Raw genomic sequence first — 13,272 nt, 5'->3', positions numbered from 1 at the left:
TATCGTATGGGGCGAGGCGTAAACTCGAGATAGAGAGCGTAAGTCTCATGGATGTATGGAGCGTAATTGCATATATAATTTAATTTTATAGTTTTATTACTAATAAATTAAGTAAAAATAAACTTTTCAATAAATTATGATTTTTATGTGAGATAAATTGTTAATATTCAATAATGAAGAAAAAAAGATTATCATTATTATTTGAGAAATATCATTACACCAATAATAAAAATATGTTTAAAGCTAAAAAAATCAAAAATATATGTTTAAAACGTCCTGGCGTACATTTTTACGCCCAGAACCTACGTTTTTATGTTTAGGGCTTACCCCTCAAATTTTAGGACTTATGCCTTATGAATCTACATTTTCAATTTATGCCCTTGAGCATTTTTAGTTCGCCCCGCTCCGAAACTCACCCTGGAACTCGCTCCAAAAACGTCTTTAAAAACATTGGTTGGCTTGACCATAGTATATGAAAAAAATAATATTCTACTCTAAATTTACTCATACAAATTCAAAAATGATCCAATTTTATTTCACGATCAATTACAACTCCTATTTTGTAATGCCATTTTCTAATTTTGAAAACAAAAACTACTTTTTTAAAAAAAAAAATTTCACAACGAATAGGCCTTATTACATTTTGTTTGTTGACCGAGTTGTTTCATATGTTGCAACAAGAATCCTATTTACCAGGACAAAGGACGATAAATAGGAACCCTATAATTTATTCTATTAAAATCAGATCCATGCTTTTTCATTCAAACAGTCCTTATTCCCTTTAATATCCAAATCCAAACTTCCTTTGTTCATAAAAGAAACTATCTACAGGTTCAAGATTTAATACAATCATTTTCAGGTACATATTTTATTTGTTCGATAAATAAACTTCTTTATTGAAATATATAACATAAATAACAGTAGGATAAGATTGGTGTATATTCTATCTTTTCCGTAGCAATCAATCTATCATATATATATATATATATATGCGCTTTTGTTGCCCTTCCAACCAAATAGTCTGATTAGATGTGGATTATGCCGGAGTTTATTCTTTTTGATCGTCGTTTTTAGGTTCAATTTTTTATCTACCTATTTGTGTTCAAGATTTTTTTTTTCCACAAAAAAGACGTAAGAGTTTAATGTGAACCCTTTGGATTGACAAAATTACACGATTTTGTACCTAGTTAAAATTAATTTATATGTATATATATATTTATAGTGAATAAAATTCTGACTCCACCACTGCTTTCATATTGAGGTTCAGAAGTTGCGATGGATTCAATGAGAGGGCAAGGAGGCATTCAAATGCTACTAACTGCTGAACAAGAAGCCCAACAAATTGTTTATGCTGCAAGAAATGGTAATTTTTTTTAAATTGAGTTGTTTTTTCATTGTAAGGATTTTTACGTGTTTTGATATTTTTCAGTTAAAACGACAAGATTGAGGCAAGCAAAAGAAGAGGCTGAGATGGAAGTGACAAATTATCGCTCCCATCTCGAAGCTGAATACAAGCAAAAACTATCTGAGGTTTTAATTTCTTTTTTTTATTTTCTTAAATTTTTTATTAAGATAAAACAGACAAACAAATTTAGTGTTTCTCCTTACAAATTAGTTTTTAAACTCTTAGAATATTCATGTTGACGTTTAATCAATTAAATATTTTATTTGTTCATTGAATTCATACACAGACCAGTGAAAATTCAGACTCAACTGAAAAGAGGCTTGAGATAGAAACAGAGGAAAAGATTCAACATCTGAAGAAAGCAGCCTCCCAAGTATCTCCTGATGTTATTGCAATGCTCACAAAGTACATTACAACCATTAAAACATGATTGATGCATGTTTTTGAAATACTTTTCCTCATAATATATGTTTTTGAAAACAATTTGGTAGCTTGATAAGTCCAAAGTTAATACTTGAATAACATGGTTATTCATGTAGCATGTTTGGTTTGGAAATAGGAAAAAAAAAAGTTATTCATGTATTGATTCTGATATAATGTTTGGTTGGTAGGTTTTCAAATGTTGTGTAAAAAGTTATTCATTTATTATTTTTTTACAGCGTTTGATTATGTTTTTTTTGTAATCCTAAATAACTATTACTTATCTAACTTATAAGAGAATCTATGTATAATTTATGCGATATAAAAGGTGGAACAAATTATATGAGTATTAGGTAAATTGGCCGAGCTTGGCGCAGTATTGTACTACGTCAATAATCTACTTCTCAACATTTGATGCAAGTGTTTTTGAGTGGGTACAACCCTATTATAAATTGTCAAAAACATTTTATCCAAATGTGAAATTGAAATATTTTTTAATCTTAAAACCAGAAAAAATTGATTCTAAGTACTTATGTATTTTGTTATTAATTCTTCATTTTACTGTAGTTATTCTTCACTTAAGTCTTCAGAAAAAATATGTAATTGTTTCATTCTCTATATTTATATTTTCAAAAAGTGGTACAAACATTTTTTTCATCAATTGCGAGAGTTTTTTTCTATTCAGCTCTCTACTACGTCTTATATAATTAGTTTTGTACTTGATAAGTTAAATAAAATTTAAAAACACATCTCTTAGAGTTCAATGAAATAACGAATGTCGCTCAAATAATTGAATAAATGATGTCTTGACAAGTCCGTTATTCAAAATCATTCGTAGTAGATGACGCTTCTTTGATAGTCAAAAAAACATATTTTGTTATTTATGTTTCAATCAATATTGTTAAAAAATTATTATTTTTTGCGACTTTTAATCTTAATATTTGAATAAATAATGCTTGACAAGTCCCTTATTCAAAATCCTTCGTAGTCGATCACTTTTTTTTTTCAAAAAAAAAAATGTCATTGCAATAGGATATTAAGGAAGTGATGACTATTAGGAGTTGATGAAAATCTAGTCTAGGTTTTAAGAGTGAGGCTGAAGGTTTGGATGGATTCAGTAATACGACTCACATTTAGAAATAAAGATTAATGATAATGTTCTCTAACATATTTTACAAATTATTAAATTATATGTAAAAATTCAGCTAGGATCAGTATTTTCAAAATCGTTTTTGGAGTGAGTCTTCGAGTGGGGCTTATTAAAATTATTTCGGGGAGTGAATTAAAGATGTAGATTCATGAGGCATATGTGTTAAAATTTGAGGCATAAATTTCGAGCATAAAAACGTGAGTAGTGGGCATAAAACATAAATCCTAGGCGTAAAAATGTAGCGCCGAATGTTTTTAATTTTTATTTTTCTTGAACCTTTTTTATATAAATCATATTTTTTATTATTGGTGTCATGATATTTCTCAAAATAGTAATTATAATACTTTTTTTCTTCATTATTGATTATTAATACTTATCTCAAATAAAAATCATATTATAATATAGGTTATTTATAAAAATTTATTTGTAAAATCATTGAAAGGTTTACTTTTATTTATTAGTAATAAAGCTATAAAATTGAGTATACAGGATACCACGTCCCCGTAGATCATGGGACTTACGCCTCGTCTCGTAGTACTGTATAAAACGAATCGCCTCACACCTCCTTTTAAAACACTGATTAGAACTAATATTGAGATGTCTTAATTCAAAAAGTAATATTGTTTATCTCATAAACATACATTGTTTAGACGCTGAAATTTGAAATGTAAATCCAAAACTTAAACCTTTCATATATTAGACGTCTAAACTCAATAAATAAATCCAAAACTTAAACCTATAATCATTTCATTGTTATTATATATATATATATATATATATAAAAAGAGGGTATATTCAATAATTATATATATTTATTATACTAAGTATTATTTGTCATTTAACTTTATCTTACAGCTCTTTTGATTTTTCTCAAATTCTGAAACAAATTTATCCTTTGCTTGCTTTATCTGTCCATGTGGTTATTTGGAATTTAACAAATCAATTCTGTCATGGAGTTGTTTTGATTGAAAAATTTTCATAAATCTTTTATATATTTTGGATTATTGATTATTGTTATTTATAATAACTTTTATATAATTTACAAATACATAAATTTCAATTTTTAAAAAAATTGAAGATTTTAAGTGCAAATTTTCAGTTACACCTAAATTACTTGTTTTTTAAAAGATGTACATTGCCTCGTAAATTGAAATTGAGGAAATAATCGATTTTATTTGAAAATTTGTATTTGACTAATGAGAATTTAAAATTAATTTTACACTATTTTTCAAACTAAAGAAAAAGAATTCATAGTTTGTTTTCTAGCTCACTTTTAAATAACAGTGTATTCACTATTCATTAATAATACATTTACACATACTTTAATACATTTAGGATCGTTTGGTAGAGTGTATAAGAAAAATGTTAAATCATTAGTAATGTTTGTATTAGTTATGCATAAAATATTTCTTATGCATTGTTTGGTTGGTGTATTCAAATAACATGTAATATACAAAAATATCCTCCACAATTATGATGAAAAAGATATATACAAGAGGTTTTGAAGGGTAATTGTGTTAGTGATACACTCTCTAATACATAGTAGAGTGTATAACTAATGCAAAGTATTAATAATTAATACCTAACATGAAAAAGTGCACCAAATAAGGCACTACCAATACAAAGAGTTAATGCATGCATTAATTTTGCTAATACACCTATCAAACAACCCCTTACGTAGTATCAAATATATATAATGCATAACAGATTTATCATAGTTATAATAAATAAAAAAATATATCGCGAAAATATCCCCTGTTGTGCTCCTTACCTTTATATGATATTAAAAACACTTGATATTTACGTCAAATCAAATCAAATGATTTAACCATGAAAGTCCCATGAGAACTAGCTTTTAGGCACAACAAATGTATTACTTGCAATGCACTACTTATCAATAACAAAAGTCACCATAAAAGTGAATTTCTTCTTTCTCAGTTGTAGGGGCAAAAAGTACAAGGAAGCTTGAATTTATGTTCAGTAGATATATAGTGGGCTATATATTTGATAACATTTTTAGAGTCTCAATTATGTACAACAAAAAATAATAAATTGGTCACCTACTAAAAGAATCGATGGAAAATTTTAATACCGCCTTTTCTCGAGCTATAAACCTCATCTTGCACAGTTCCTTCCTAACCCCATAATCAGTGTCCTTGACTTCAGGGAAGGAAGGAATAAGAATTACCTAAATATAAATACTAATATTATAACAGGTTACCATCTTAACTAACCCGGAGTAACTTTTCTATGACGTCTGGATTTCCTTTCTCTCCCACGCTTCGCAGGTATCTTTTTGACTGGACTAGTAACAACATTCGGCAGAGTTTCATCAATTACAGGTGCTGGAGGATGAACAACCGCAATAGCACCAGATGCAGGTGGGGGAGGCCAGCGCTCAAGAACATCTCTATGATAACCCTGCAGATAGTAGAAAATATGGCAGGTTTTTAATCTTATCATATTTCGATCAGTTAGTCAATCTATCATATAATGGAATTTCTGAAGTAAGCATTGCCAGGGTTTCCTACTAAAGCACACAGGAAGTAAGACATCATTCCAGAGAGAGAGAGAAAAACTTTAACAGATATGTGGATAAGCAATAGCAACTGCATAATCCATAGATATATATAGCAGTACTACTAATCAGGCACTCACGTTAACCTTTAGCAACTGTTTTTATGAATTCTGGTCTTTTGTTTTCAGATTCTATTAACGAGACTACAAATCAACTCAATCCAAAAGGTAAAGACAGAAAGCTCACCTGAATCACAAAGTTTCGCCGTTCACAGTCTAAGAACATATTCAAAGTCCAATTTGTCTTTTCCCTGATCTTGTCTCTCACAATGGCAAAGCTAATTTGGTCTCTTGGAGTAAAGCGGTCCACTTCATTAAACCAAAGACAAGTAAAGAGATTGGAGATCGGAATATGCTCTTTTATAATTACACATCCCTCAGGAACATCTGCAAACATAATAAGTATGCTCAGTGGCCTATCAAACAAAAAATGGCTAATTTTAAGGAGGGATCAGCAGGAAAGGAATGATTCATAAGAAGTAAAGAAATATGAGATACACAAGTATCACACACTAACCACTTGAGATAGGAAGTTTAGCTCTGGTATATGGAGTTAGACCTTCCTTTCTGTAGAAGTCAACCTGGAAATCGATGGAAGCATTGTCAAACTTAGAAGCAGCCTTATTAGCATCTGCTTCTACAAACACATCATAGCGCCTGTAGTGTCTTGATATTGCAAAGCTTGCATTTTTTCTCCACAAGAATCTGACATAGAAATGAGAAAATTCAACTAAGCAAGTTGTGCTGAACACAGAGGGAGATCTGAATCAGAAAGCTCGGATTCGATAATTGCAGAGTTCATAACCATTTACCAGAAGCACATTGACCTTCAAAGCAAGATACTTCCCTCTGATAACAAAGCCTAATCGGGGCTCTCACATGCTTAGTTTTACAGTTAAGTCAGGTAGCACTGAGCAGTATGACTTATCTATCTCTGTAAGGTGTCAAACATATAAAAAGCCTTGTAGAAAAGTTGCAAAATATTTTGGAATTTGGACTATCACGCCAAAATCATGAACATATCTCATACTAAGCATAAGTGACATGTCACAGTAAGTCAATTCGAAGAGGTGGCTGAATCTACGGCAATGTCCCGAGATGTACACTTAGCAAACAACTATTGTCTCCTATACTGCCTGGTTGATTAAAGATGTGCAAGATACTAAGAATGAGAGCCACCCAGAACCAAAATGCCTGTAAGCTATACTTCAACTTAGGTTGGGGATCATTATGCAAACCTATGTTAAGTAACAAATTCGCAGGAAGCATAACTTGTACGGTTGTACCTCTTAGAAAGCCACCTCGACGGCCCCTAATTCTATAGTTCTCAAAAAAAACTGGTGTCTTTCGTCAGGACATGAAATTTAACCATAGGAGATCACGGTGGCTAAGCTTGAGATTTTCTTATATATATGTATATATATATATATGTGTGTGAAAATGTGGGTTGAGCTTTAGATGTACCTTTCAAGTATTTGATATGGATCCACAACAAGCTCAAGTTTTGCATCAACCCATAGAGAATAACGGGCATTTGGGAAAAGCCTGTGCAGCAAAAGCTTTGGGACCTGCAACGGCAACAAATTATCACTTATACAAAATCTATCTAGAATGCTCCTTAATAAAGGAGAAGCACTCGCCTAACCATGCAACAATTCGGCTATCAACTGGTAAGCAGTTTTCTCAAATCACTCAGTTGATACTTAATAGTGTCAGCAGCATACACACAAATACCAAGTGGACCAGAAGGCTAACAGAAATAAAAACTTGATAACAATAAGGAAAGCAAACATAAAAGAAAAAGCAGTATATGTGTGTCACCCTAAATCTTAATCCAATTAGAAAAGCACAAATCTTCCTAGATGAAGTCACGAAACAATATGTAATAGGGAAGAGAAGTTTCCCATAAAAAAAAGATCTGTTATAACGAACTTGTGGGAATCATGAAATGTAAATAAATCTCAACAGCAACTCTGTTTTTTGGGAAATTATCCAGTTCCTGCTAGACTTCCATAAGAAGTAATAATATTTCTAATGGCACCACCAGTGGTAAAAAAGCTAAGAATACAGACTTCTCTTCGGGGGGGGGGGGGGTCGGGGGGGGATATAATCTAGCTAATTTTGGGATTAGGGCATAATAGATTAATTCACTGAAAAGCGTTTCTTTCCCTATACTTTGAGTTTGAAAATTCCAGGAAGCAAATAAGAGAATACAAATACTGGGCAAAACTTACTGTTTTTTTAAATCAGGCAACTGTATTTCATTCATTAACATGGCAACAAATCTGGCTGTATACGGGGCAAAACTTACCGCTAGTTCAAATAATGATAGGAGACCATTCCATGAAATCAAATTGCTAAAGGAAACCATCCAGAAATTATTGTCTAGTCTATTTGTGTGGAAAAAAACTATTCATGTAAAGTGACAGCTAACGCCAAAAGATAACTCGCATCTCAAAGATGTAACTAACTCCTAAGGAAAAAAATGTAAGATGGTTGTGCATCAAACAAGAAAATTTCTCCAAATCTTGGAGCATTTTTCAAACTAGCTTATTAAGAAAACAACCAAAAGTAATGCACTTGTGGTAGCTCTCAGCCTTCTGATTTTTTTTAAAAAGAGAGAATTTAATGAACTGGTAGGAGGTAGCAATACTCGGGTGGAATATTCAAGGTGTGCGCAAGTTGGCCCTGACACTATCATAATTTTTTAAAAAATCCAGCAGCTTCTTTCAAGAATTCCCTCTTAGAATAGTGATAATGGTTTGTTCCACTTTTAGACTTCAAGTTACACAACAACTACTACTACTACACCTCAATTCCAAGCTAGTTGGGTTTGACTGTACAAGTAAAATATTTTCAAGTCCCAATCAGACCCGAGTTTGAGCAAGGATCCAAACTATAAATAGAAAACAAGTTCACTTTTCATGTAAATTTTTTCATAATTCGTGAAAAAATCAATAGGCTTCTTGTCAATTATGAATATGCAGTTCTGGTTGCTAAACCTCAGCTGCAGTTATACAGAGACTGCCATCAATTGAGATTTTGATCAATTTAAGACATTCCCATAAAATCTTCTCTCGTGGCATTCATTTTCTTCAAAACATTTAATAGAAATGAACAGACTTTTCGGTTAACTTATATTGCTAGAAAAGCAACTTCTGGGGAATAAGGATTCATAAAACAACTACATAGATCTGGAAATTCTTATATTTAAAAAGTAGAATTAATGAAAAAAGAAAATGCAGAAACCACCAAGTATCCCTTTAAGTTATTCATGTTTTACTCTTGCATCAACTATAAAAAAAATACTTTCAAAGCATCAATGCTCTCTCATATACATAAGCATGAAAAGTAGTAAGAACCCTCATAAATAGTCATTGTTTCTACTGATAATGTCTGCAAATTCAATATTATTCAATATTGGCAATGTACAACTAGGCGGTGGTTACCTTTCCATTTCGTCGTGGATCATCATAAGGCAGATTATGAACAACAGCGATTCTCCATAAACCAATTCTCATGCTACTATCCAGTTCACTCGAATTTCTCAGGAAGCTTTCTGTTTCCTCATCCACAAACATGTAGAAGCAGACATTCCCTTTAGCATATTCACTTATATTTTGTGGTTGCCGAATCAAATCAAAAGCACCTGGTCACAAATGGAATTGTTATTGCTACAACAACAGTCAGCAGGTTCAGCGACTCAATGTGACTTTACAAGAATAGAAAGATCAATACCAAATATTGCCGATGCCACGACAACACCTCGACAAGATTCCATCGCAAGAAGGTTAGAATCATCAATGTCAAAACCTGTCTGATGCCCTGGCCTGGCTCCCCTGACAAATCTGTCACAAGGATGTGCAGAAGAATAGAGCAAAACACAAACTCAGGAATGTGGCGAACTATGCCATAATGTAAAACATCATCATTAATATCGAAAATGTGAAGTTACAGATTGCAACCATTTTTAAAAAGTAAAAAACCCATGACTGAAAGATTTACAATATTTTCGAACAGATAAAATATCATAGCTGCCTCTTGTGTTAATAGAATTGCCAAAGTACAAACAAAAGGAAAAATATTTAGAGATAACCCAGTACACACACCTGGACTCTATTGTCTAAATAAATTGCCGAAGTGGAAACAGAAAAAGGCATACCCGCAGTGCACACTCATGGACTCTCTTATATCATATGAATCATTCCTCTGCATCAGTGAAGGATACCCACCAAATTCTGAACCTCCAAACTCAGATCTACTCAAATTTTCCTCATGGATGTAAGTCAAACTGCTAACTCCGGGAGAAAAGGATGGTGCATCTGGCATTAATGCAATAGCTTGTTCCACAGGAAGATAGCATACTGGACATGCTGAAAGTACCGAAAGCATGAAAATAATTGGTTTAAGAACTATTGAAAATTTTATATATCTCCACCCAAACAATACATCAAGTGAAAAAACATTTTAAGAGTACCATGTCATGAACAAACTTACGTCTTGGTCCAGTCCTCTTCTTATCTGCTGGGGGCGGTGGCAGTGTGAAGCCTTCACATGGATTCCCAGGAGGAAGAGTATATCCTTTAAAATATGCAAGAGGTGGAGGTGGAGGTGGAGGAGATTCAATTGATGCAATTTTCTCAACATCATTTTTCTCTATCAAATCGATATGCCTAATCTGTCCAGTATCTGGAGGAAACACCCCACTATTCATGGACATGATAAGTTCCTGTGTATCTTCACCTGTTACCAAGTTGAAATTGCTCAGTTCATGAGAGGCAAAAATAAAGACTAAGGGAGGGCATCTCATGTATGTGCTAGTTCCTAGATATGGATATGGAACTGCCAGATCAAATACCATTTCTTTAGCCATGAGGCAGAAGAACAAGATTGGACAATGGAAGAGAATCGAGTGTAAACTAAACATAATCAGGAAATCTCCTAATCAAGTAAAGACCTAAGAAAAAGAATACAATCAAAATGTCATCACGTGCAAAGCTTTCCGGTTGTTGATATGATAAACACTATAACATCAATTATATAGAGACAGTAATCATTTTTTTAAATCACACAGAAAATTATGGCGTTACGAGTAAAATAGACAGTACATGGAATTGCCAATGTCATATTATTACTTATAACCAAAACGTGCCACATTAATATCTCCAAGTATGCATGAACACCTGCAGCTCAGATTCCAGTCAGCATTAAAGTCAAGACAGAATTATGTACCATCTATCTAAAGTGATAGTGCTACAATATGCTGATTGGAGAGACAACATCCAACAATAGGACTAATTCAGATATATGCTTAGCAACGGGCCAAGATTAGAGATCAAACCTTTGCCAACATACAAGACCCACAAAAACACTGCAGCCGACACAACACATAATAGCATCATCCCAATCTTCTTTCTAGGTGCAAATTTGCAGATCCAAAGAAATAATCCTTCTTTCTCCTTGAACATTTTTGGGGGCTTTCGTGGTGGAACAAGGGGTGACGCCTGGAAAGGAGAGCCACCGTTCTGGAATTGCTGTTGTTGCAATGATCCATAACTCCCTGAAGAACGAAGACCCAATGACGCAGAAGTCATTGTTGTCCTCTCAGCCCTTCAACTCTCATCGCCTCTCCCTTCTGATCCACATCCAACTGTTAAATCTTCTAATAAAGTCTGGATCTTTTGACTAAATTTATCTTTTTTGGCACAAAATACAGTGAAATCACCAAGAAAAATGAGACCCAATTCACCAAATGATCTCAAGAATCAAAACCAATCCTCAATTTACTATATTTCGATCAAATAATGACACCCCACTTCACCAAAATCACTGCAGCAGTGTCCTACAATGTGAGAATGCAACAAGAGAGATTTTGAGTTTTTTTCCCACAGCAACTAGATAACCTCTTCTTTTCTCAAACAAAATACTTATCTCGAAGCACAAAAACCCAGCAGTTACTTTCAAAGAAAACACAGTTTTAACATAACCAATCAAAATTGGCACAAAAATTGTAAAATACAACAAAAGATGGAGAAACAAATGTCGCTAAATTTGAGATTTGTAGGGGTGGGGGAAAAAACCAGCACTAACTTCTAGGGTTTTGTGGGACAATCAAATCTTAGATCACACAGCTCAAGAGTCTAATCAATAATTTAGGAGATTAATTTTCCAATTTAACCTAGGATATACCTGCGAAATTTCCTATTCAAGAAATAAAATTAGCAAAGGATGCAATCACAAATTAATCTATTTAAGGAATTAGACAAAATTATGTTTCTTACAAACAAAAGAGATGATTTAAGGTAGCGTTGTCTATTGGGCTACACCAACGTAATTAGGGGACATTTTAGTTTGTTAATATTCGTTTGTCCTTATTTACTTGTTATTTTAGACACTGACATTCGAATAATAATGACTAGCATATTAAAATTATTATTTATATTTATTAATTATAATTTAAAATAATAAGTTAAAATTTTAAAATTCTTAAGAAGAAATTGATTTTACTTAATTTGTCAAAACGAACAACTAAATAGAAACAACAAAAAGAATTAAAATATGAACAACAACAAAAAGAATTAAAATATGAACAAGTAAATAGTGAGGGAGTAATAATTAACACACACTAAAATTTACTTATAAGTTTTATGTTTTTATTCCACTGCGATCAATCAGACGTGTTCAGATTTCTTAAAGTTATTCTATTTTAAACTATAGCTTATATATATGCATATATAAAAAGTATTAGATTCACTTATAAAAAAATATCTCAAATATTACATATTCATTAAATATTTATAAAAATCAACTAAAATTAAATAAATCTCAAGGAGATCCATATAAAAAAACACGTCACTGTATTCGAGAGACAAAATTATTATTTTGTTGATTTATTTGTCACACATGTGAGCATGTCTTCGAAAGCATTTTTCGGTTCCACAATGTTTTGTGAATGTGATGATTTATGTCATCAAATAAATATTATATCATAAATAAACAATTAAATTTGTCCTAAAATATATATTTTATTCTTTTTGCAATTACCTTATTTTATCTCCATTTATATGGTTAATTAAATACAATCACACTTAATTATGGGCTATTACACTATATTTTATCTAATTTAAAATAATTTTATCTCATTTTTCAAGTAAAAGAAATTATTCTATAAATTATGGGCCAAAAATAAAACTAATCCGTATCAAATAATAACTAAGATTTATATATTGATGAGTGATAAGTTCTATACATGACATTATAATAGGTGGTAACCTATTATTCCTACAATATGGTAGTATCTTACCTGCGGAACTTATGATAACTATCACTTAGGTTACTAAAATGGTCCATAGGTTAGATTTTAAGTCATTAAATTATTTGTACAGCACTTAATTTGATCCAAGTAGACATTAATTATCACATAAAATGCAATAATTTATATATAAATGGTTATCATCTATAATTATTTATATCATCACAATCAGCATTATTGTTGTCAATCACCAGTAGATCATTATTATCAACTACAATTGTGAGTCGATAAACTATCTTCATTATTATATTAAATGATATCTATGATTACTATCATCACCATTGTCGTTGTTTCATTGTCACCTCTATCAACACTATTAGATACTGAACTATTAAGTGATAATTTGAGTGTCTTATGTTATGAATTTGATAATAAATATTTTTTTATAAGTATGTAATCTGATTCTCC

The 13,272-nt window shown here is 31.7% G+C and overlaps 2 protein-coding genes across 3 annotated transcripts; one reads left to right on the top strand and one right to left on the bottom strand.

Moving 5' to 3' along the window:
* Positions 1-721: 721 nt before the first annotated feature.
* On the top strand, positions 722-2,113 carry LOC101247101 (V-type proton ATPase subunit G 1-like). Of its 2 annotated transcripts, none has more exons than XM_010318453.4 (4): positions 722-859; positions 1,268-1,363; positions 1,430-1,530; positions 1,692-2,113. In XM_010318453.4, the coding sequence occupies exons 2-4, from the start codon at positions 1,276-1,278 to the stop codon at positions 1,833-1,835; spliced, it is 333 nt and encodes a 110-aa protein (XP_010316755.1). In that variant the 5' UTR covers positions 722-859; positions 1,268-1,275; the 3' UTR covers positions 1,836-2,113. The 2 variants fall into 2 exon arrangements, with proteins under 2 accessions (XP_010316755.1, XP_019067634.1); XM_019212089.3 differs by having other exon boundaries at positions 1,262-1,363.
* A 2,832-nt stretch (positions 2,114-4,945) lies between these two features.
* Positions 4,946-11,884, bottom strand: LOC101250652 (probable hexosyltransferase MUCI70). Its single transcript, XM_004232831.5, has 9 exons — positions 10,894-11,884; positions 10,050-10,295; positions 9,715-9,925; positions 9,291-9,400; positions 9,002-9,201; positions 7,017-7,120; positions 6,070-6,257; positions 5,740-5,939; positions 4,946-5,396 (listed from the first exon to the last, which is right to left on the bottom strand). Exons 1-9 carry the CDS (start codon positions 11,144-11,146, stop codon positions 5,205-5,207), a joined length of 1,704 nt encoding a protein of 567 aa, XP_004232879.1. The 5' UTR covers positions 11,147-11,884; the 3' UTR covers positions 4,946-5,204.
* Positions 11,885-13,272: the final 1,388 nt, after the last annotated feature.

This window comes from Solanum lycopersicum, chromosome 2 (assembly GCF_036512215.1).
Source record: "Solanum lycopersicum chromosome 2, SLM_r2.1".
NCBI lineage: Eukaryota > Viridiplantae > Streptophyta > Magnoliopsida > Solanales > Solanaceae > Solanum > Solanum lycopersicum.
Note: the sequence above shows the minus strand (reverse complement) of the source record. Positions and strands in the feature narration are given on the sequence as shown.

Excerpts from the sequence above, each read along its gene's own strand:
- LOC101250652 (XM_004232831.5), bottom strand. The coding sequence starts at position 11,146 with ATGACTTCTGCGTCATTGGGTCTTCGTTCTTCAGGGAGTTATGGATCA. Across the intron at positions 10,296-10,893 it reads GGTCTTGTATGTTGGCAAAG|GTGAAGATACACAGGAACTT; the intron begins GTTTGATCTCTA and ends ACTTGGTAACAG. Across the intron at positions 9,926-10,049 it reads GAAGAGGACTGGACCAAGAC|CATGTCCAGTATGCTATCTT; the intron begins GTAAGTTTGTTC and ends CGGTACTTTCAG.
- LOC101247101 (XM_010318453.4), top strand. The coding sequence starts at position 1,276 with ATGGATTCAATGAGAGGGCAAGGAGGCATTCAAATGCTACTAACTGCT. Across the intron at positions 1,364-1,429 it reads TGTTTATGCTGCAAGAAATG|TTAAAACGACAAGATTGAGG; the intron begins GTAATTTTTTTT and ends GATATTTTTCAG. Across the intron at positions 1,531-1,691 it reads ACAAGCAAAAACTATCTGAG|ACCAGTGAAAATTCAGACTC; the intron begins GTTTTAATTTCT and ends ATTCATACACAG.